General features: G+C 37.0%; 1 protein-coding gene across 1 annotated transcript; it reads left to right on the forward strand.

Moving 5' to 3' along the window:
- The first annotated feature begins 16,326 nt into the window (after positions 1 to 16,326).
- LOC127131631 (uncharacterized) lies at positions 16,327 to 17,294 on the forward strand. Its single transcript, XM_051060543.1, has 2 exons — positions 16,327 to 17,157; positions 17,247 to 17,294. The coding sequence occupies exons 1-2, from the start codon at positions 16,327 to 16,329 to the stop codon at positions 17,292 to 17,294; spliced, it is 879 nt and encodes a 292-aa protein (XP_050916500.1).
- Positions 17,295 to 22,776: the final 5,482 nt, after the last annotated feature.

The raw sequence follows: 22,776 nt of genomic DNA on the forward strand, positions 1-22,776 counted from the left end.
TGGGGGGTGACAAGCTAAATGCTCTCGAATTATAGCCTAACTTATTGGTAATTCATATGTAGTTTCATTATTCCCTCTTTTGATGTGAGAGAATTTAATCATGTTGAACTTCTTATTCAAATTTTTCATTGTTTTGCATGCCCTACCAACATTGTTTATGGGTATTTTGCTATCTTCCTCATTCATAATCTGCATAATCACTTTGTTGTATGTCTCAAATTCAATATTATGAAAACCACATGTTATTGTCCTTTCTATAACCATTTTCCATCACCATAGATTCGGCAGTCATTGGATCGTTATCCTCGTCCATACAACAAGAGATAGTCTTTAAGGTTTCACCCTATTCGTTTATAAAAATGGCCCCAAAACCCTAAACTCGATCATTCATTAAACTAACATCCTAGTGTAAATAAATGTAAAAGGGTAACCAAAAATAGAATTAGAAAACCAAGTGTCTTTAATTTGTGAGTTAAAATAACTTTTATTTACTTCTGGTTGTTACATGTTTTCAAGTTTTCCCAAAAACAAAATAAAAGGAGAAGAAATTATTGCCAAGGAAATACCGAGGGGAAAATTGGGAATAAAGTAAAGATGTTTGTAGGACAGATTGGGGTAGGTTATGTGAGTCCTTTATCATTTCCTAAATTTTGACCGGTCCAACTTTGGAACCCGAATCCGACCCTTATGAAACCCAATGATTAACAGGTTCAACGCAGGCTGAGTTCAACTAAGACCCGACCAGGTTAACTAGAATTCAATGACCACATGCCATGTTATGATCACGAACCTGATCACTCAACTAATCTTTTGACTTCCTTTAACATTTTATTATAGTTCTTACTAAAAAACTCTCAAACAAACCAGTGTAATACTATTAGAGTTCTTTTTAAAAACTCAATTAACCTGGTCACTAAGAATAAACATGTTCAAGCTAATTTCTCCTTATAAATAACCACACAACATCGCCAATAACAACATCTGAAAAGAAAAATAGTGCAATCGTTTGACATCCAAAAGCATATAGAACCAACATAACAATACATAATTTGATATCATTTTTTGAATAGGTAGGCATAAATATTGAATTAGAAACAGACCTAAAACAATATTATCATTCAGAAGCCTCACTTTGAAGATATTTCACACGCTATCATGTCTAGGTACATTATACAAAACCAGTGAAAAACTGAAAGCCTAATTCAAACTCAAACACGAATTTCACACGTGATTTCAAAAAATGAGTAAACTATCCTTATTCTCAATCGCACTGATTCGACACAGAATAGCGGTGCAAAGTGGAGCTATACTCCGATGCAATTCAATAACATGCGCGATGTCTTTTGCAGTGGAAGCAAAACGAACTGGAATAGCATAATCGCGCACACTAGAGGAGAGGGGGAGAAAATATTAAAATTAAAAGTAGGGAAGAAGGAAAACCTAGGAGAATTTCTCACTGTTTGTGGCGGCCGACGACCAACTCCGCCTGCGTTTTCCGGCGAAGCTGAGTTGCGTGCGACTCTAATTTGTGTTTTTGATACAAGGGGTAAAACTGATGGAGATGTTGCGTTTTGTTATTTTAGGGTTATATAAAATTAAAATTATTCCTCAAAAAATTTAACTTAAAATTATATAAATAATATGAAAGTAAATAAAGCTTTCTTATTAAACCAAAAAAAAAGGAAAATGGATTCCTTCTTTATTTTTATTTATTTATAATAACTATTTTTAATAATAAAATTATAGAGAGTGTAAGTTTCTTTTTTTATAAAGTCAAAAATAGTATTTATTAAAATAATAGTAAAAAAAGTTAGTTACACTTTGATTAGTTTGGATAACCTAATTTTATTTTCATCTTTATGGTTTTCAGACAATTTTATGGATGGACCATTCATTTCACACGTGATGAATTTTATAACCTGGTCACTAAGAATAAGCATGTTCAAGCTAATTTCTCCTTATAAATAATCACACAACATCGCCAATAACAACATCAGAAAAGAAAAATAGTGCAATCGTTTGACATCCAAAAGCATATAGAACCAACATAACAATACATAATTTGATATCATTTTTTGAATTGGTAGCATAAATATTGAATTAGAAACAGACCTAAAATAATATTATCATTCAGAAGCCTCACTTTGAAGATATTTCACACGCTATCATGTCTAGGTACATTATACAAAACCAGTGAAAAACTGAAAGCCTAATTCAAACTCAAACACAAATTTCACATGTGATTTCAGAAAATGAGTAAACTATCCTTATTCTCAATCGCACTTATTCGACACAGAATAGCGGTGCAAAGTGGAGCTATACTCCGATGCAATTCAATCACATGCGCGATGTCTTTTGCAGTGGAAGCAAAACGCACTAGAATAGCATAATCGCGCACGATAGAGGAGAGGGGGAGAAAATATTAAAATTAAAAGTAGGGAAGAAGGAAAACCTGGGAGAATTTCTCACTGTTTGTGGCGGCCGACAACCAACTCCGCCTGCGTTTTCCGGCGAAGCTGAGTTGCGTGCGACTCTAATTTGTGTTTTTGATACAAGGGGCAAAACTGGTGGAGATGCTGCTTTTTGTTATTTTAGGGTTATATAAAATTAAAATTATTCCTCAAAAAATTTAACTTAAAATTATATAAATAATATGAAAGTAAATAAAGCTTTCTTATTAAACCAAAAAAAAGGAAAATGGATTCCGTCTTTATTTTTATTTATTTATAATAATTATTGTTAATAATAAAATTACAGAGAGTGTAAGTTTCTTTTTTTATAAAGTCAAAAATAGTATTTATTAAAATAATAGTAAAAAAAAGTTAGTTACACTTTGATTAGTTTGGATAACCTAATTTTATTTTCATCTTTATAGTTTTTAGACAATTTTATGGGTGGACCATTCATTTCACGCGTGATGAATTTTATAACCTGGTCACTAAGAATAAGCATGTTCAAGCTAATTTCTCCTTATAAATAACCACACAACATCGCCAATAACAACATCAGAAAAGAAAAATAGTGCAATCGTTTGACATCCAAAAGCATATAGAACCAACATAACAATACATAATTTGATATCATTTTTTGAATTGGTAGGCATAAATATTGAATTAGAAACAAACCTAAAATAATACTATCATTCAGAAGCCTCACTTTGAAGATATTTCACACGCTATCATGTCTAGGTACATTATACAAAACCAGTGAAAAACTGAAAGCCTAATTCAAACTCAAACACAAATTTCACACGTGATTTCAGAAAATGAGTAAACTATCCTTATTCTCAATCGCACTGTTTTGGCACAGAATAGCGGTGCAAAGTGGAACTATACTCCGATGCAATTCAATCACATGCGCGATGTCTTTTGTAGTGGAAGCAAAACGCACTGGAATAGCATAATCGCGCACGCTAGAGGAGAGGGGGAGAAAATATTAAAATTAAAAGTAGGGAAGAAGGAAGACTTGGGAGAATTTCTCACTGTTTGTGGCGGTCGACGACCAACTCCGCCTGCGATTTCCGGCGAAGCTGAGTTGCGTGCAACTCTAATTTGTGTTTTTGATACAAGGGGCAAAACTGACGGAGATGATGCATTTTGTTATTTTAGGATTATATAAAATTAAAATTATTCCTCAAAAATTTTAACTTAAAATTATATAAATAATATGAAAGTAAATAAAGATTTCTTATTAAACAAAAAAAAAAGGAAAATGGATTCCTTCTTTATTTTTATTTATTTATAATAATTATTCTTAATAATAAAATTACAGAGAGTGTAAGTTTCTTTTTTTATAAAGTCAAAAATAGTATTTATTAAAATAATATTAAAAAAAAGTTAGTTACACTTTTATTAGTTTGGATAACCTAATTTTATTTTCATCTTTATGGTTTTCAGACAATTTTATGGATGGACCATTCATTTCACACGTGATGAATTTTATAACCTGGTCACTAAGAATAAACATGTTCAAGCTAATTTCTCCTTATAAATAACCACACAACATCGCCAATAACAACATCAGAAAAGAAAAATAGTGCAATCGTTTGGCATCCAAAAGCATATAGAACCAACATAACAATACATAATTTGATATCATTTTTTGAATTGGTAGCATAAATATTGAATTAGAAACAGACCTAAAATAATATTATCATTTAGAAGCCTCACTTTGAAGATATTTCAGACGCTATCATGTCTAGGTATATTATACAAAACCAGTGAAAAACTAAAAGCCTAATTCAAACTCAAACACAAATTTCACATGTGATTTCAGAAAATGAGTAAACTATCCTTATTCTCAATCGCACTGATTCGGCACAGAATAGCGGTGCAAATTGGAGCTATACTCCGATGCAATTCAATCACATGCGCGATGTCTTTTGCAGTGGAACCAAAACGCACTGGAATAGCATAATCGCGCACGCTAGAGGAGAGGGGGAGAAAATATTAAAATTAAAAGTAGGGAAGAAGGAAAACCTGGGAGAATTTCTCACTGTTTGTGGCGGCCGACGACCAACTCCGCCTGCGTTTTCCGGCGAAGCTGAGTTGCGTGCGACTCTAATTTGTGTTTTTGATACAAGGGGCAAAACTGATGGAGATGATGCGTTTTGTTATTTTAGGGTTATATAAAATTAAAATTATTCCTCAAAAAATTTAACTTAAAATTATATAAATAATATGAAAGTAAATAAAGCTTTCTTATTAAACCAAAAAAAAAAGGAAAATGGATTCCTTCTTTATTTTTATTTATTTATAATAATTATTGTTAATAAAAAATTACAGAGAGTGTAAGTTTCTTTTTTTATAAAGTCAAAAATAGTATTTATTAAAATAATAGTAAAAAAAAGTTAGTTACACTTTGATTAGTTTGGATAACCTAATTTTATTTTCATCTTTATTGTTTTTCGACAATTTTATGGGTGGACCATTCATTTCACACGTGATGAATTTTATTCCCCCGTTTCAAACGCCTATAAGGTTTCCTTGATGAGATTTATTTGGTAACCAATGTGCGTCTAATCCACCTCCTCTGCCCTTCTAGCCACCGTCATCTAAAGTCGATCAACCATCGTTTTGCAGTCAGTTTTTACGTGGACATTCTTCAACCCCATAATTTGAGCAAATTGCAACGCGTTGATGATTGCTTGATTTTCAATTGCAAGAGGATTGTTAAAACCATATTGATTTCGAGTGATTTTCATAATAATCTCCTTCTCTTGATTGTAAAGGATCGCACCTAAGTTTCATTCCCCTTCAATGGTTGTATTAGCATCAGTATTAAAGGTAAACGTGCTTTCTCCATATCAAGAGCTTATCATCTTCTCCTTCAATTTGTCCAGCTTATTGAAATTCATATTGTTTTACTCTCTATTGTCTAGTTGATCGTGATTCTTGCGTTGAGTTTTGTTATTTCTCCATGTGTCATAATTATCATTATCTCTACTTTCTTCATTACCCTCATGCTTCAAGTTCATATTCAAGCTGCTACCTTGGTTGTGCTCAGGATGCTGGGTAGTTTGATTAATTTTTTTCCTTCTGCTTGCTACTCTTAGGATACTGGATAGTTTGATGAATCTTTTCCTTCTGCTCGTTACTAGATTCGTAGGTTGATTTTTGTAGTATTTATCTCTTTGTTGCTTTCATTCATCATCTTCACATTCTGACTAGTGGTATGTTGCAGGTTGTTACCGAGCTTCACCCATGATTTACTTTTCTCCCTGTGGATACTTCCTTGAGAGATCCTCGCCTCCTGCTTATTATTCTTCTGATTCCAGGTCATGCTCTTAGTATGTCTTTTATGCTTGGTTTTTTGTTGTTGTATCTTCTCCCAAAGTTTGTTTGAATCCTCATTGCTACCTTCATCCCTGTCAACTTTTCTATAAGATGTATCATGCTCTTGGGTGACATATGAGCTTCTCTCACTATCTTTACTCAAGTACCTCCCCTTGTCTTCCATGTTAAACTTCTTTCTTACGTCTTTGGCCCTATTAATTTTTATCTCCTTATTCAGACACTGAGTATTCACCTGCTGGTTTGCTTTCCTATTATCCAGATTGTCAGGGTTAGTTTCCCTAATAACTAGAGGCACATTGTAATGAGGAGAATTTTTATTGTAATCCCAAATGTTCAACTTATGGGAGATGTTGTTATCATAATTCCCTCGGCTATTGACATAGCCACTACCACTGCCATATTTCCCTTCTCAACCATCCACTAAGGTAATTCTTTGATCTTCTTCTTTAATGTTGCGAAGATGATTATTTATAAAGGTGTTTACCATAAATTGTATTTGATTATAGGCATGTATGTTATATTGGCTAACCCTCCCCCCCTGTTTTCCAATGGTACGCCTTCCTTCTCCCTTTATCGACTTTTCTATATTTGTTGTTCATATTATCGCCTCCATAGTTGATATAAAGGTGTTGATTGTAGGAATTCTACCAGATTTTATCAGTACTCGCCATTTTGTTCCTACCCTCGTTGAAGGTAATCTCTTTGGGCTTTTTGATTAGGTTTTCCTCCTTGTTATTCTTATTATTCTGATTAATGCCTTTATTCTTCTTAGTAGAATTTTGCCGGTAAACAGTGTTATCCAACTTGGAAATATTGTCTTGGACTTGATTCTGTCTAGTGTTATGATTGCTACCATTATTCCTACTATTGTCCGCTTTCAAGTGATACCTTTTCATATTATTATCTTGACATTTGTTAATTTGTTGCTTGTGTATAGTATCATGTTGAGTGTTGCTATGATTGTGATTTAATCTTGTTCTAATTGTGCTTTTGAACTTTGTTTTGCCATGTTCGACTGTTGTCTTGAGTTTGGGTGTTAAGGTTGATTTTGATAGAGAGGTTTATGTTGTATTCAACGTAGTTTATAACGTCCTCGGTAGCCATCTCCTTGTCTTCAAAAAAAATTGTTTCTCGTCCACCATATGTTATATGTGATGACCATAACATCCCTAATAGTATTTTTATCTTTGTTCTTTATCAAGTCCCATATCCACTATTTAATATGGTACTCGTAATTATTGAAATTGATGTTAAGATGAGAACCAAACAAAACTTTCCTAGCCCAGTCACAATTTTTGAAAATATGATCCATAGTATTCCCTTCAGTCATACACATAAGACATAATAGAGGATAACTCATACCTCTTTTGCTTATCTCCATCTTGACCGGTATTTCCTTGTTAAGAATAAACCAACACATAGTTTTAATCTTAGGAAGAGTATTAATACTCCACGTTTTGTTCTATGTATGCTCCTCATCTATAAAGTTTGAGCAGTTTGGGTTAGAAGAATAGACCATATTATGGAAGTAATGGTAGCTGATTCTGACCATATAATTGCCTTTTTTGTTTTGTATCCACATAATTGAGTCCTCTTTGTTTTGATCATCTAATGGAATTCGGAGAATTATGTCTCTGACATAGGTGTTATGGCGCGAAAAATACCTGAGTGCATCGCACGCTTGAAATACAATAGAGGTGCCACTGAATTATATTTATTCTAAAGGAAAGGGAAAATATCGATAAAACCCACACAAAAAAATGGTCTTCGCAACCAAGAGAAGATTCGGGAGTCATCTATGCAAGGGGAAGGTATTAGCATCCATCACATCCATTATACTCAACGTGACCCATTTAGTTAGTTATGCAAATGAGTGTTAGCTTGATGTTAGTTTGCGATCTTCTATCTATTAAGTGAGAAAGAAAGAAAGAAAGAAAGAAAGGTTTTTTTTATTATTATTGTGCCTGAAAAGATTTCAAAATCCAGCTTCTACATATCTCCAGGTGCGATGGAGAACTTAAGGCTACGTAGTTCTTTGTAGATAACTATGTGTTGGTTGATTGATTCTAAAGAGTGATGTTTTAGATATTTTGAGCAGTTAAACCTTTGCTTGCTACTCACTCTTGGCAGTTGAAGCCTTTGTTTATTTCACATCAAAATGGATAGAGCATACTCATTTCTGAAAAAGGTTTTTTGAGCCACACAAGGGCGAAAAAAAGAGTTTGATTTAGGTTGAAAGATTTTATATGGACTAGGATAATCGTTGGAGCAAGGTGTGCCCCGAGCGTTCGTTCACCCAAGGCTTTTAAAGAGATGTGCATCTATTTATCATCCATTTTTATAAAGATTTAATCTTTGCGGAATATGAGTAAACATTTGAGCATATGTGTGCACCAAACGTGCGTTTATTCGGGATTCACATGGATGTGCACCCAATTGTCCCTTTACTCCAAGTTGATTAAAGTGTTTTAGATTTAAAGACTAATAATCATTTTGAAACAGGTGTGCTCCGAGCGCTCGACTATTAAGGGGTTTAAAGAGATGTGCATCTCTCGGTCCTTTGTCTTTCAATTTTAATAAGAAAATATTTTCAACGTTACACTTATTCAAGAAAAGACTTGAATCACGTCAATGCAAAGTTAATCGAGTTTGAAAAAGTCACTTGGCGTTGGATCAAGATTTTGAAAAGTCCACTTGGCATTGAACCAGGGGATTTAAACGTCTACTAAAAATTATTTAATGACTTATTTATTTATTTATCATTAGTATTTATTTATTTATTTAATTTCTGTAATTAAATAAATAAACAAATGAAACTAATAACAAATAAATGAATAAAAAAAGTTATTGATGTGGGCAAAATATTTTACTAAATTACCATTTAATATTATTATTATTACTATTTAAATCAATTATTAAAAATAAAATTCTATAATAATAATAATAATAATAATAATAATAATAATAATAATAATAATAATAAAATAAAGGGGTGCAAAAACAGAAAACCAAGACCGCAGATAACATATGCCCAATGCCCAATAATTCCACAATGAAGAAAGACTATATAAAAAAAGGTTGTTGAACAAAAAAAACAAAGGGTGTGAATAGCAAGCCTAATACATAATCCCACTAGTGTTGGGTCAACAGTCAACCCCAAGGGAGGAGAGTCAATGTTCATTTACTCAATCCAGACCCTTGGATCAAATAGTCATGAGATCGGAGAGGAATGGAAATGCGTGCATAAGAGCTATGGTGAGGGGACCCATATGGGATCCCATGGTTGACCTAAGGTTAACGCAAATGTGAGGTGGCTTGATGCGCTACTTAGCCTGCATGCAAAAGACCAAAGAGAGGGAGTTGAAATGCGTGCACGGGGGGAAAGAGTTCATTTAGAAACTATTCTCTCTCTCTCTCTCTCTCTCTCTCTCTCTCTCTCTCTCTCTCTCTCTCTTTTCTCACTCAGAGAGCTTCAATGCTTCCTCTTCTTCTCACATGAACATTGGTGGTGTTCTTCACAAAGCACCTTGCTCCGCCATGGAGTCCATCGAGAATCCCAGATTCCGATTAAAGCACAATCGGAGCCATCAACCGGACCACCACCTCTGCCCAGTTTCCAACCAAACACCTTCAAGTCCATTCCCTTCCAACATAAATCCTACCTTAATCTTTCTTTTAAACCCATTTCTTCCTCAAAAAACCCTTCAATCACTGAGATCAAAACCTACAGTTTCAAAAAACCCAACCCCCCAATCTCCAAAAATCAGACCAAATTAACCCATAAACCCTCAAATAAACAACATCCACAACATGAAATCACGAGAAAAATAACATATCAACATGAAAACAAGTCAAACATAGTTCAAATCAAGCAATTAACATAGGTTTTACACCAAGCCTAGTTCAATTCCAAACACAACAATATAAACATCAACAACAAAAGGAATTCATACTACTAATAGAAAGAATAATGTTAGTGTCCAGAAGTTACTAGAGTGAAGGCTCCACAAGTGAGCTCTTTTCCCTGCCTTTGTCTGCTTTTGATTTGTTCCCTTCCTCTACTTCTTTTATTCTTCAACTATGTGGTTTGCTGGTTCTTTGTTGTTTGTTAGGTGGTAGTGAAGGGGTCAAGCTTACTATGTCAGAGTTTCAATATGAAACTCTGGATAATTTAGGTATTTAAGCATATGGTGAATGAGTTGAGTGAAATTTTGGCAGAATTTCAGTGCTAGCCCTTGATGTGTGTCCTTTATGAGCAAATGATGTAGTTATTTATAGGCTGATTCTAGGTTAGAAATTAGTGAGCGTGTGAGAATTTTGAGTGTGTGAGATGAGGGGATTTCATTGCTGAGATACGTGTGATTCTTTGGAGATATTTTGAATTTGTTGGTGCGATGCATGTGAGTGAGGAAGGGATTGAGATAATATCAAGTGGTGAGTTACAATTTTGTTATAGAGGTTTTAATTCCATAATTTTGTGGCGTGGAAGGAGTGTGGATCGAGTGGAATTTTGTGAGGCCATGTGCAGAAAATTTTACATTCTTACCATTGTAACAAACTTTTACTGCTATAATTGAAATTGAAATTCAATGATATCTTGCTTTTCTTTCCAATTTCAATAGAATTTTCTTGTAGGTTGTGCATTATTTGATTCAGTTTGGATGAGCCCATGAATGAAAACCGTGTGGTGATTGAATGTTGTAAGCTTTGTATTCTATTTTTATGCTCAATTTGATTCTCTCTTTGTTGATGCTTTTTTATAGGGATTGGTCACATGTTTTGGGATGGATTGTGCATATCTTGGCCTTGAAGAAATGGAGCGGGGGTGCAACCGAATGGCAAAATTTTGGGGTTGTGGAAGCTTGTATAATTTGGGTCCAAGTGTGAAAAACTTCTTGTAATTTAATTTGGCACTTTGTAGTTTTTAAGAACTTGTACGATTTGAATTCAAATGGTAGTAAAAACTTGTAGTGTAACTTAGTCCTTTGTACTACTTAAAATGAAATCAAAAATGTTTTGGATAACTTATGTCTTATGTTTCATGATGCTTCATAGCAACTTGGTTCACTTTGTACATTGTTTAGAAACTTGGTAATGCTTTGTACAATAATAATTAAATTACCTTGTAGAATAAAAGGAAAATTAATATCTAACTTGAAATATCAAATTCAAAAGTGTAAGACCCCAAATTTGACCCTAAAATCCCTCATGACTATCTCATCATATGCATTGACATTGGGATCACACCTTGGTATCCTCCTTACCCCTATCCATTGGGTTTGCATTGGGAGAGATCATCAATCACATTTGATTGTATCATACTTCATTTTTCTTTGTTTACTAACCCAAATACCAAAAATATGTCAATGTATAGTTTGTTGCTTTTGTAGGTAATGTGTATGCTCACCCACGCTTTATCAAGCTCATATATAGGGTTTAAGACCCTCAATGCAAGGAGTGCAATCAAGAAGTGGTTCACATTGACTCTAAGTATCATATATGGACCCCCATGATCTTCACATGTTATCTTGATTAAGAAATCATCAAGAGTTTGGAGTTTGTTTGCCTTGGAAACCCTAATTCATCTGGGTATCTTGTGTGACTTCTTCAACAAGTTTCTTCAATAATTGATCAAATATTTCAAGGGATACTTCACTCTACATCATCTTATGCATATATGTGTTGGTGTAAGCCCTAGAGACCAATACTTTTGGTACTTGTATCGAATTATTTATTAATAATAAAAGGCTATTTCTTTATTATGTTTGTTTAATAAAGTCCCTAGAATAACTAGTCCGTTTAATGTATCAACTGTGACTTAATCATGAGAGCTCATTAAACATAAGGAAATTATTCTTAAAGTATATGTAGTCGAGCCTTATTGTGAAGTGGGATAACATTAAAGCATTAAGACTATTATGTATATAGACTGATGATCACATCTCATGGATCATGGATAAGGAGTTAACAAGTCTTAAACATAGGTATGAATATTAAGAGTAATATTTATACTGGATTGACCCGCTTTGAGAATACTATATAGAATGTTATGCAAAGTGTCATAAGTTATTCTCATGGTGATAATGGTGTATACCACCCTTCGACCTGAAACCACTATAGACCCTAGATGTAGAGTCGAGTGCCTTATTACTAATCAAACGTTGTTCGTAACCGGATGACCATAAAGACAGTTGATGGGTACTCCACGAATCATGCTGAGGGACATGAGTGACCTAGATGGAATTTTCCCATCCTGCGTAACAGGATAAATGTCTACGGGCCCAATATTGAACTGGACAAGGATGACACGGTTTATGCCTTGTGTTCAATATAGACATAAGGGCAAAAGGGTAATTGTACATATAAGTATTATCACAAAAGGATTTGTCAGATCACATGACATTTTTGTGTCTTGGGTAGCAGTGATGTGTTGCTAGATACCGCTCACTATTTATTATGTTAAATATGTGATTTAATATTATTGCCAATGTCGTGAAAACCTACAGGGTCACACACAAAAGGACAGATTGATGAGAGATATAGTAACTAAGAAACACTGTAAGGTACGATGCACTTAAGTGAATTGTATAACATCGTAAGGTATGGTGTACTTAAGTAGAATACGAAATATGGTAAGGTACCACGCGCTTAAGTGATTTTGGCATATTATAAGATATGGGTGACATGCACTTAAGTGGGCTTTTTAGCTTGCAGCCCACACAAGTGGTTCTATAAATAGAACCCTTGTGCAGAAGCATTTATGTAGTTGTAATTTCGTTTCTCTCTCTCTCTCTCTCTCTCTCTCTCTCTCACACACACACACTCACTCAAAGCCTTCATTCGTAGCAGCTAGCATTGAGATTGAAGGAATCCGTTCGTGTGGACTGAGTAGAGGCGTTGTCACCATTAACGTTTGTGATCGCTCCATAGATCTGCGTCAAAGGTTTCAATCTCCACAAGAGGTAACGATTCTATCACTGATCATGCACATTCTTAAGGATCACTAAAGGAGAAATTTTTTAAATTCCGCTGAGTTTTAGATCTCTCTTCTCCTTCAGTGGTATCAGAGCCGCTTACGAAACCATGCATCTGATAGCTGTTTATTTTCTGTATTTTCTGTATGAATACGATTAAAAGATAGAATGAATCAAAGAATAAACGAGTAATTAAATTTGGCATCATGTGTGTATGGTTTAGATGATTGATGTTGACTATGCTTCAGAATCCGACGTTAGTATGGTGAAGCAGCGATACATTGATCGTCCATAGGTTACACAATTAAGATTGATCAAGTTATATATATGATATAAGTAATCCTGATGTAAAATATGGTATATATGATATATTGTTTCTGTTTCGTTTATTCAAACACTTAATGGTTGTTTTCCTTTGAGCGATCAATGGTTATTTGCTTTTTGATCCGATATTAGTATGGTGAAGCAATGATGTGTTGATCAATCATACTGAATTAACAATCGAGGTGTGTTTGACGGTCTGAAATTGGTGCATTAGGGTTCATGACGGCACAAGGGTTGTATTGCCAAAGAGTTATGTGATTAGGGTTGTGACTGCGCAAGAGTTATGCTTTAAAGTATCAAGTGTTGATGCAAAAAATGACGTCGATTTCAAATGAATTGTTCATTAAAATTTTGCGTCGGGGCGCTGCCCCTAACAACCCTGCAAGGGGGCGCTTCCCCCTTAACCCCCGTCCGCTGAACGGTCAGCAGAACCACCGGCTAACTCTCCGTAGTGTGATCGGTCATCGAAATTGCATTTGGTTTTAATTAATTGACAGAATTTGAATTAATAATAATAATGTGTTTATTATTATTGTCTAGTGGTGATCAGTTATGGCCTTAATTTTCCTTTATTTTGTTTTGAGATTTTAAAATGCGACCTGTGTGTCGTGCTTCTTTTTTAATCTCTTAATGTAACTTCTTTTCTCATCTCACTCACTCGTATGTAGAATGAGTTTCTTTTATGTAATGTAATGTTATGAAGAAAGAGAAGAATACAATATCAAAGAAGGACAACCTTGAAGATCTTGCTTGGAGAATCTTAGATCGTTATTAGGTTAGCTTAGGTTCGCTCATTGGCTTGGGAGAACAATTGCGCTAGGGGCCATAACTGTTTCATTATGTATGTTGATGCATGTGAATGTATGTTGATGCATGTTAGAGACGATTTTTATGATAAATAAGCCGGTGAGATCAGAATAATTGCAAATTCCCTCAAATTAAATATTAAGTTTATGCTTTCTAAGTTTTAGCACTCATCAAGACTAGTATCGAATAATGTAGGTTTCCCCTACGCGAGGTGCATATTCTATATTAGTAAGGTGCGATGGGATAATTGTAATATCCAATTTCTAAAACAATGGGTCAAACTTAACTAAATAATTATAATAAGATTATATATGTTTAGAAGCAAGAGTTGGAAATGATCCATGTGATGGATTGGAATAAGGAGTTATTCACCCAACTAAAATGTTCGAGAGTTGTATTAGATACAATTGGAAGGAATTCCTACTTGTTAGCTTAAATTTTTGACGCCCACCCCAAATTACCAAAATTGGAAAATATGCACAGCTGGTTTTGACCAATAAGTGATTCGACCAGCTGGGGGTAGACCGGCTTAGCTGATTGGATAAAGATCAAGCTTGTAGCTGAAATTTTGGAGCAGTTCCTTGAGGAGTGGTTAGAAAGCGGTTTCGATCAGAGATTTGAAATTTAAATAAAGGAGGGAAGATTACCTTCGTTAGAAACCGCGAGCATACGCGTGGAGCAGAGTGAGCGAACACACGCATGCAGGGCGCCACGTGTATCGACGTTATTGAAGGACCATCAAAGTGGTTATTTCGATTCAGTATAAATATAGGGTCTTAGTGTTAGAAAAGTGTGTATCAAATTGTGTACAAAATCTGTAAATTTACTAAGTATTCGTGTGAAGAAGAACTGTAAAACGCAGAATGTACGTTGTCTACACCATTGTTTAATCATTTTAAAGCATTATAAATTTGTCTTTACTTTCTCTTCAGAAACATTCTTCCTTGTTCTTTCCTTTCAAACACTTTATTTTTACTTTGTCATTTGCAAGTTTAAAGATCCTTAGTTCCTTTCTTTGCCTTAAACTTTTACCTTACAGTCTTAAAGATTCCAGTGCTTACAAACCTTTTTTCTTACTTTCAACCCTTTTACAATTCCCGCTGTTTACTTCATTTTTCTTTCTAAACGCTTATTTAAGACTTTTTTTTCCGTTTAAGTCACTCTTTTGTCCTTAGTTTTCTTTAATACTCTCATCTGACGTTTAGTTTGATCATTTATTACTATTATGTTTACGAGACACTTATCACATGTCCTAGGATCAATCTGATTGATCCTGTGAGTAACCACATTTAGAAATTTGGAAGATCATCGGTTGTTTACCATTTTTTAAGGTAAACAAATTGGCACGCCCAGTGGGGCCACTGCTAACGTCACGTATTGTGTAACATTTTTTATTGCTAAGTTCTGTTTGAGAAAAGAGTCATTGTATACTTTTAAGACGTGATAAAATAGCCATAAACGATGAACGAAGAATAGGAAGAGAATCATAGACGGGGATGGCGAATACGAATCCTCCAGAAACTCAGAATTCTTAAAATTCGTCAACTAGCAACATAGTGCCTCCTTCTTCTTCGATAGGGACAAACACGGGCATAACACATGCGTCCGAAATAGTTTCGTCTATGGTGAGTTCAATGCCTACGCATTCGATCTCCCATTCTGAACCAATTTTGACTTACGTTGGACCTAGGGGACCTCCCCACACTCCTTCACCAATTAGGGACATCCCAAATAGGCCGTTGGTACCCCCTGGTTTTTCAATACCATTTAGCGGTCGAGAACAGCCGTATGGAATACCAACTTCAATGATGGCTAATCTACAGAACATGGGTTCTACTTTTTCGGAACCGGCGACTAACATAAGTTCACCAGTACAAGGGTCCTGGATAAACGTTGGTCGAACCAATCAAGCGTTAGGTCTAAGACACCCAGTACAATTACCCACTCTTACCAATAATTATGCGGTGGCATGGAGGCAACAGATGGACAAAAGTAATCATGAAATGGTCCAGATGTTAACCCAAACTTTGGCCACTATGCTAAATCCTCTGATTCAGAATACAACTCAGTCGAATCAACAGATGACGGCACAAGTGGCTCGAATGTCTGAGTTTCTTGGTATACCTCAGCACCAGTGTCCCTTGCTTAGGGATTGGGTAAGAGAGAATCAAGAGCTCACGTTTGAGAAGGACCTCACCATTAACCAGATCCCACAAAATCAAGGGGGAAGAGTAATACCTCCTAGGATCGAACCACATGTACCTAGGAAACCAAGGATGTTAACAGTAAATAGGAATCAAAATGCCGATGATATCATATGGTAAGTTCGACATGATGATGTGGTAGTAGATAATAACCTAGCAGCTATAGTCGAGAGAATTATGGTTCGAAATGGGGTAAATTTTGGCCTTAGAAGACCAAATTATATGTCGCCTTTAGCAAAATATGTCTTACAGACAGATGCGCCTCTGAGGACCAAAATCCCCAAATTCACCAAGTATGCTGGGGATACTACTGAGTCTACTATCGAACACGTGGCGAGATATCTAATCGAAGCTGGAGATATGTCAAATAACGAGAGTCTTCAGATGAAATTTTTTCCAAGTTCTCTTACAAAGAATTCTTTCACATGGTTCACAACTTTGCCCCAGAATTCGATCCATTCATGGAACCAGATAGAAAGAATGTTCCATGAACAGTTCTACATGGGGCAAACGAAGATAAGTTTGAAAGAGTTGGCTTATGTCAGACAAAAATTCACTGAGCCAATTGACGACTACCTGAATAGATTTCGACTACTCAAAGCCATGTGTTTCACGCAAGTACCAAAGCATGAGTTGGTCGAAATGGCCGCTGGGGGCCTTGATTATTCGATTAGAAAGAAATTGGATACTCAATGCCTAAGGGATATGGCCCGGTTGGCTGACAGAGTTCGACAGGTAGAACGTTTAAAAGAAGAAAAGGCTAGGAAGAACAAAGGTAAAAGGGTAGCCTATGTCGATTTTAGGAAAGATCACAAAGACTCAGGTCATGAAGTTCCAGACTTCGACGCTACTGAGATCGATCTTGCTGAATTGACACAGGGGTCACCATATGCGTGCAAAGTTTTAGCCCATTCGAACGAAAAAAACCCTATCGAACCTGAAAAGAATGTCAGGTTTCCTAAGAAAACATATACCTTCGATGTTATAAAATGTGACAAATTTTTTGACTTACTGGTTAAAGATGGTCAAATGATAGTACCTCCGGGTGCTAAAGTACCCTCTTTAGAACAAACAAAGAAACATGGGTTTTGTAAATACCATAGTTTTTTGGGTCATAAAACGTCTCAATGTTTTCTTTTCAGGGATTTAGTGCAGAATGCAATCCAGGAGGGAAGACTTTAGTTCAGTGATAAGCCACGAAGTTAGATGAAAATCGACTCTGATCCTCTACAAATTGCTGAAGCTCATTATACTGAGCCAGAGGAGGTGAATTTCATTGAAGTTGTTAATGATTTATGTATGACCAAAGTTACTGAAGACTTCGTCCATAGGCCTGTCATGGTTAAAGTACATGAGTACTCCGAGCAGGCACCTCTTGACGGTTTGGCCCTAAGGGGTACAGAGGATATCAAGAAAGAAAATGTTGAAGCCTCAGATGTCGAGGATGTTGGAAATTCAAAGTTAGTAATGATCACTAAAGAAATCGTTGATAATTTCATTCGGCTGGACAAGGCCACTGATGGCCTTCAAAAACAATTCCAAAAGTTGGCTATTACCGAGGATATCCACATGGAAGTTAATATGGTGGAGGTATCTCGAGAAGTCTCAATAGAAGTCGATGATGAAGGTAAACAAGAGGAATACAACAAGGTTGCCTTCCCTCAGGAGGAAGAAACACTATCGGAATTCCTCCGAAGGTGCCAAAAGAAGAAATCAGAAGTTATGTTATGCCCCAGGTGCAGTGATGTCTTCGACAAAAGGGCAGCTCAGAATCTGGAGGGGGTTAGGAGAGTGAATAACCAAAATGACCATAAAGCTATCCATAATACTCAAGCTGGTAAGCCAGAAAGGGTCTTTGATCCTAGGAGATATCCTGATCCTAGGCGCCCCGTGGTGAAGTTAAGTGAAACCAAGCAAGTTGGACGAAACTTCCAACCCATGACCTTTAAGCCAAGCATCGAAAGATCAGATGGGAAGTGGGTCAAGCAGGATGAGGGTAGGAAACGTGGCCATGACAAGTGGCAGAACTTTGAGGTTGAAAGGGGTTCATCGCTAGCCTACCGCCAGGAATTTCGGTATGACAAAAGGACCGCACATGTGTCCGAAAACTATAAAGGAAAGAATCCCATGACGAGGTGCCAGTGGAGAAGAGAACAAAGAAGGCGAAAATTCAAAAGAGAAGATGGAGAAATGGACCAGGCTGAATCAAGTACCAACATGATGGTGAAGAAAAAGGATGGCCCTAACTTTACCAAAAGAGATCCCAAGATTTCAAACAAGATGACCGGAGAAAATCAGATGGCTGCTGAAGATGAGTTATTAACTAACAACTTCGACTCTGGTTCGGAGGATTCCTTAGACATTTTGGTTGGAGTAGTATCTGTAATGCCTAGAGAATTCGATTGGATCACCAAAGTCGATGATAATGACAGTATTATCGAAAGGGAAATGGTAGCCCACAAACCGGTCTGTTACTATATAATGAACAATGGCTGTGTCGAGGAGCAGAACGCTTTTTTCGAGAGACCCGGTGACACCATGAAGAGCCATTTGAAACCCCTTTTCATCACCGGAAAAGTCGAAAACATCCCAGTTGATAAAATACTGGTAGATTGTGGAGTGACTGTGAATTTGATGCCCCATCGCATGTTGGCAAAAATTGGCAAATATGACACTGATGCCAAACCTCATAATATGGTGTTATCCAAATATGAAGGCAAAGTACGCTCCACCCCAGGGGCTATCCAAGTCGAATTGACTATGGGAACGGTCAGTAGGTCCACAATGTTCATGATTGTGGAAACGAAGGCAAACTACAACATGTTGCTGGGAAGAGAATGGATCCATGGAGTTGGAGTCGTCCCATCTTTGATGCACCAGAGGATTATAATTTGGCATTCAGATGGCATCGTTGAAAATATAGAGGAGGATCAGGGGTATTTCAAAACCCTTATCAATCATATCGACATACGCCAATTCGACAAGCACTTAGCCATTATAGCCCCTTGTGATTCAGCTGAGTTTGTGTTCACCCCTGATGACAACGCCTACTGTTCCTTATCACTCCACCCCCAATATGGTTTCCGGTGGGACAAAGAGGTAGTGGGCGAAGACAACTTAGGATATTTAGGACCTAGCCGGAATTGACCCCACAGGGTGGGGAAGTGAATTCAGTGATGATGACTAGTTTTGTAGCGTTAAAGATGATTTCGGCCTACATAGCCGAAAACAAGCAACAATTGGCCTTAGAGGCCGAAGTAAAAAACATGGTTGTTGAAGCCAGTGAAATTTCTCCACCAATAGGTCCTGGGAAATACTTTGACCCAAGACCACCTGACGAAGGTCAAGACGAAGAGCAAGACCAGAGGCTTGACGTGATCTACGATGACGAGCCTTTGGGTTTCGAGAAGGACCCGCTAGCGACCAATATTAAGATGTTGGCTCAAGATCCCCTCGAAGAAGTGGACTTGGGAGAGGGGGTAATAAAAAGGCCAACTTACATCAGCGCCAACATTCATCCTCAACTCAAGATCGAAGTGGTCCAGTTGCTAAGAGAGTTTAAAGACTGCTTCACATGGGACTACAATGAAAAATGCCTGGTTTAAGCAGGGAGCTGGTCGAATTGAAACTTCCGATCGAACCTGGAAAGAAGCCGGTAAAGCAGAACCCAAGACGATTTGGCCCAGCAATATTATCGAAAATCAAGGAGGAAGTTGAAAGACTTCTCCATTATAACTTCATTCGTACTGCCAGGTATGTCGAATGGTTAGCTAACATTGTTCCAGTGGTAAAAAAGAATGGTACGTTAAGGATTTGCATAGATTTTAGAGATTTGAATACTACAACCCCAAAATATGAATATTCAATGTCGGTGGCAGAAATGTTGGTGGATTCTGTCGCAGGTTACGAATATCTAAGCATGCTTGACAGGTATTATGGGTACAATCAAATATTTATTACCGAAGAGGATGTCCCAAAAACGACATTTCGTTGCCCTGGAGCCTTAGGCACCTATGAATGGGTAGTGATGCCTTTCGGTTTGAAAAATGTGGGGGCAACCTACTGTTAGATGCCCAAAAGTGCTTATTTGAGCTATCATATGTGGGCATCTTTCACTCTTTTGCCTTGCTAAAATTGCCAAAACCACATTCATTTTACATGGAATGCATTACATTGATAAACAAGCTTGGTGCCTTTGATGTGTGTGTTATTGTGCAGGAAAGGCATGAATTAATTGATAATGAAGACACAACAAAATTGGCAAAGGAACCAAAGCAAACAAGCATTCTATCTGCCAGCTCGCTAGGCGAGGATGTGGCGAAGCAAAACCTTCGCTAGGCGAGCTCCTGGCGAAAGGCTCCAGTAAATTGGTTAATTAATTCGCTAGGCGAACTGAAGGCGAAGTGGCAGCGAATTCAGTCTGTTTTGGTGAAATGAGCAGCCAGCACTAGCTCGCTAGGCGAGGCTCTAGCGAGTCCCCAGCGAGCATTCCAGTAGCAAAACCTCTCAACTTCGCTGGGGCGAAGGTTGAAGCGAGTTCTTCGCTAGGCGAAGGTCTGTTCGCTAGGCGAACATGACAGTTCCACAGGCCCAGTTTTCTCTGGGCGCAGGGGCATTTTGTGCCCATTTTTGGCCTTCGCTAGGCGAGCCATTCTGCTCGCCTAGCGAACGTGACAGTTCTGCACTTGTCTATAAGTAGCAGGTGCCACTTTACCACTTGAGACCACTTTTTTACCAACTTTTCCATTTTTTGTACTTTCTCTTAGATATTTTACAGCATTGCTTTGTGGGGGATTTTATGCCCTAATTTCATTTCTCTTCATCTAGCAACCATCTTCCACAAAAAGAAGGTGGATTCCCATCCAACTTCGATCATTCGACTTGGATGTTGATCAACCCTCTTTTCTTACTTGCCGACCAAGCTACCATGAAAATGAGTAGCTAAGTCTCCATTTGTCAAGGTTAGATGTAGGTGATTTCCAAGCTTTGTGTGTAAATGTAAGGATCCTCATATGTAAACTCTTTAACGGTAAATATATGATGAAAACTTTGTTTCTATTTAAAACTCTTTGTGTTGGTATTTGATCGAGAGATGTTTACCGATTCTTGACCTAGGTTTTCATCCAAACTTGTTTGTTAGCTAGAGATAGTAACGAATGATTTTGTTCACCATAAGGTTGAACCAAAACGTTGTCTTTTTGATAGATTGTGTTCGAGAGAAACAATGGATCAAAATGACAAAACTCACAATGGGTGTTCGAGAGAAACGCATTGAGAGGACTTTGTGAAATTATTTATCATCTAAAGGAGTTTATAATATTGTTGACCGTGCAAAAACATGCAAAGCAAATGTAATCATTGAAACCTAACTTTGATAATATTTCTCATATTAATCAAAACGTAACTTTTACCGCAATTAATTACTTTGTATGCAAGATAACTTGATTAAAACCCAAAACCATAGTGTTACTTTAAGTTAAGATTAATTCAACCATTGAACGGCAGTGATATCTTACAATCTCTGTGGATACGATAACAAAAACCCGACACCTAAAAACTGTCCTTTTCAACAAAATGGCGCCGTTGCCGGGGATTGTAAATTGATATTGCGAGCATCGCATTGGTTGTTTAAGTTTTAGCTTGTGAATTTTTGACTTGTGCTTGTAATTCGTTTGGTTTAGTGTGCAGCTTACGTTTTATGCGAGGGAAAATCCCTGTGGACGAACTTCTTTTTGATCCTGAGATCGAGAGAACCGCAAGGAGGCTCAATAGCAAAACAAGACGTAGGAGGCAACAGGCTCAACAAAATCAAGAGCAAGGAGAAAGTTCTTCAACCACCAATCCACACACATTTGTACCAAACATGGAGCCACAACCACCACCACCGATTTCTACTCCATGTATCAACAGTCCAAGGAACACCGCTCAGTTTGCTAACCACACAGGAAGGCAAGCTGAGATGAAGACGGGAACTCTGAATTTATTGTATGGGAGTCCATTCACCGGAATGGACCATGAAGACCCATTTGCTTTTCTCACAAAATTCTATGAGATAGCATTGGCTGCCGGAGTGGATCAGGCTCAGGAGCTTCCGTTGTTCAGACGTTTATTTCCTCACGCTTTACTCGGTAAAGCAAAGGATTGGTATCTTGATCAAACACCTGCCGTAATGACAGATTGGAATGTGTTAGAGGAGAAATTCATTGAAAGATTTTTCTCTCATAACCGATTCATGGAATCAAAGACGGCCATCTCGGTGTTTTCTCAAGGAACCAGTGAATCGTTGAATGAAGCGTGGGAGAGATTCAAGTCCATGCTTAGGAAATGCAAAGGGCATGGATTTGATGAATTAACTCAAATCCATATCTTCCGAAATGGACTTCAACCAAACTGTAAGACGTTGTTGGATGCCACCTCGGGTGGCTCGTTGATGTCAAAGAGTGCCGAAGAAGCCACCAACATTATCAACCGTATGGCTTTGAATGATCTTCAAAGTCAAAGTCGTGGAAATTCTTTGAAGAAGGCGGGAGTGCTTGAGTTAGGGACGAATGATGCCATACTTGCCCAAAACAAGCTCATCTCACAACAAGTGGAACTTTTAACGCAACAAATCAAAGAGTTAAGAGAACCGTCAAAAGCTAAACAAATAGCTTGTTGTGAACTTTGTAAAGG

The sequence above is a fragment of the Lathyrus oleraceus genome, chromosome 3 (genome assembly GCF_024323335.1).
Source record: "Lathyrus oleraceus cultivar Zhongwan6 chromosome 3, CAAS_Psat_ZW6_1.0, whole genome shotgun sequence".
Taxonomy (NCBI): domain Eukaryota; kingdom Viridiplantae; phylum Streptophyta; class Magnoliopsida; order Fabales; family Fabaceae; genus Lathyrus; species Lathyrus oleraceus.